General features: G+C 37.7%; 1 protein-coding gene across 7 annotated transcripts in view; it reads left to right on the forward strand.

Moving 5' to 3' along the window:
- The window catches only part of Macf1 (microtubule-actin crosslinking factor 1), a 276,478-nt gene that overhangs the window by 139,732 nt on the left and 133,813 nt on the right, over positions 1-2,933 (forward strand). For all 7 annotated transcript variants that reach the window (XM_023701121.1, XM_023701119.1, XM_023701117.1 and 4 more), the window contains one exon: positions 1,855-2,088. In XM_023701121.1, the coding sequence (XP_023556889.1) occupies positions 1,855-2,088 (234 nt within the window). The remainder of the gene's footprint in view (positions 1-1,854; positions 2,089-2,933) is intronic.

Consider the following 2,933-nt stretch of genomic DNA (forward strand, 5'->3'; position numbering starts at 1 on the left):
ATTTATTTATTTTAAATTCAATAGAAAATGGAAACATACTTTTTTTTTTTCTCCAAATGCCTTCAGGGCAGGTTTGGCTGGCTTGAGTTGTGGGGATCGAACACAGCAACCTGAGCCTGACTGCTTTGTTGAAGCAGCCACTTAAAGAACTGAGCTACGGGGCAGGCCCCCTTATGATTGGTTTTGAGGTAGGAATTTGATTGAACACAACATATTCAAGAACTGAAAGAAAGCAAAACATGGTGGTACATGCCTAGACTCCCAGTACTCTAATACACTAAAAAATCTTACTTTGAAGAAGTGTTAAACTGAGAAATGAAAGCTGTGTAAGGGTTAGTGCATCAAGGAGTGGGATGCACTAACCTCAAGAGGGTCACAAGTTTGAGCCCAGCCCAGGTAACTTAATGATTTACTGAGACTCTGTTTCAGAATAAGGTGTAAAAGAGCTGGGGTTGTAGCTCAATGCAAAGGCCCTGGGTTCCATCCCCAATACCACCCCTCTCTCCTCCATTTCCCCCACAAAAAAAAAGAAAGCTTTTCAGCTGGGCTGCAAAGAATAAGAAAAAGCTTAGTGAACAATGAAGTGGAAAAAATAGTTGGAACCCATATCGTGTTGGGCTTAATGGACCATAGTAGGGAGTATTAGTAACTCAGAGTGTAACAGCTTCCCCTTAGCCTGCAGAGGGTATGTTCCACTATCTCCGATGCATGCTTGAAGGCACAGATAGTAGTGAACCTGCATAATATTTTTCCTATATGTATCTAACTACAGTAAACTTTAATTTAAAGATGAGGCACAGTAAGATACTAACACCAAAAATTAACATAAAGTAGAAGAATTATAGTAATGTGCTATAATGAAGAACATTATCACTCCAACAATTTGGAACTTTCATTATGTAAAATAAGCATTCCTAGATAAGCTAGGTTATCAGCAGGTTTTCTGATAACCAAGGCAGCTACCAAGTGTCTTAACTGGTGCATAACATATATGATATTTATGCCCTGGATAAAAGGATGATTTGTGTCCTGGCTGGACAGCGTAGGATGGAGGGAGAGTCATCACCCTACTCCTAGTGGCACACAATTTAAAACTTATGAATTGTTTCTGGGATTTTTCTGTTTAATATTTTGGATCATGGTTGACTATGATTAATTGAAACCTTGGAGAATGAAGCTATAGAAAAGGGAGATTACTATAGAATATAATCTACAGGCCATGACTGTGCTATAATCATGCCACTGATTTCTTTATAGAAGAAATAATCTTACCAGGCATGGTGGTACACACCTGTAATCTCAGCATTTGGAGGCTGAGACAGGAAGATTGCCAGGATTGGAAGCCAGTCTGAAGCACATAGTTTAGTTCAAGGCCAGCCTAAACTACATAGGGAGGCCCCCTATTTAAAAAAAAAAAAAAAAAAAAAAAAAAAACCAGAAGTAAGCAATGTACAAAATAGCTAGGTGTGTGGCACACACTTATAATCCCAGCATTGGGGAGGTGGAGGCAAGAAGATTGCTGTGAGTTCAAGGCCACCCTGGGCTACATAAGCAAGTTAAAGGTCAGCCTGAACTGCATAGAGAGACTCTGTAAATGAATTAATGAATAAATAAATATCTTTTTGTGGAGAACTTACTGCAAAATGAAAAGTTCTGCTATTAAACATATTTATGGGTAGTCTCCTTTTTGTCTGCACTAAATATTTTTCTAGAAAATTATTTTAAAATGTCTTTCATTGATTTAGGTATAAACCTCAAATTTTAGTTGGAAACTATGTACAGATATGTACTCCTAGCCAGTTGATCCTTACACTGAAATTGAAGACCATGCCATTCCTGTTTTCATGTGTTAAGGATTTACAGGACAATATTCAGAATCATGCCACTGCATTTACCACTGTTGTCAAAGATGTTGAAGTGTTCCTAGAAGAGAACCAGACCAAACTGAGTCCCGAGGAATTAACAGCTCTTCAGGAAAAGCTTCATCAGGCTAAGGAGCGATACGAGGCTCTCCAGGAGCAGACACGGGTGACCCAGAAGGAGCTGGAGAAAGCAGTGAGCTCAGCCTTACAACAGGAGACTGAGAAGGTAACCATAGTGCTCTAACACTTGACTTTTTGCCAAAATAAAATTTTGTATCTGCAGAAAAGATAAGGTGGAATTCCCTTATAGAGAGCATAATATCCTAAAAGAGGGTTGCTTAAGGAGCAGATATGTAAGTCAGTCTTTTTTCACAAAAAAGATTCAGGTTAGAAAAACTAGCAAGAAGTACATATTACAAAGAAAAAAAATAGGGCAGATAAACTAATCTAGCTATTTGTATGTTCTGGCTAATTGAAAGGTTTTTTATTTTTTATTTTTGTGGTACTGGAGTTTGAACTCAGGACCTTGTGTTTGTGAGGCAGGTGCTTATGATGCTGAGCTATATCCTTAGCCCAAAACTGAAAGAATTTAGATAAGGTATTATCCTAAGAGAGCAAAAGAAAATCAAATAATATATTTATAACATGAATCTAAGTTGGTGATCAAAGATACTATGGAAGATACCTGTGAACTTTTCATTCCCCGCAAGTTATCTCCAGTTGTGTCAATAGTTACGATGTGAATTTTGGCACCAGGAAAAACCAATGCAAGTAAAGTCTTGAGTCATCCTCTGCCCTTAGGTCAGCAATGGCACATTACATTGAATCCCTCATTCAGCCTTACGCTATGACACTAAGAAGGGAGACAAAGAACACGGGAAAGAAAAATAAGCTCCCTGTAGAGGATTTTTGAAATCTATGATGTGTAACTTGCCATATCCCACTTAATTAACTAAAATATTTGAAGAAGCAGTTAGTAGAATTCAGAAGGCAAATTTAAGAACTGAGAGTTCTGTTTGAGATAAGGATGAAAGAAGTCTGCTTTTCTTTTCTTTTTTTTTTTTTTTTTTT

The sequence above is a fragment of the Octodon degus genome, unplaced genomic scaffold (genome assembly GCF_000260255.1).
Source record: "Octodon degus isolate 3935 unplaced genomic scaffold, OctDeg1.0 scaffold00130, whole genome shotgun sequence".
Lineage (NCBI taxonomy): Eukaryota > Metazoa > Chordata > Mammalia > Rodentia > Octodontidae > Octodon > Octodon degus.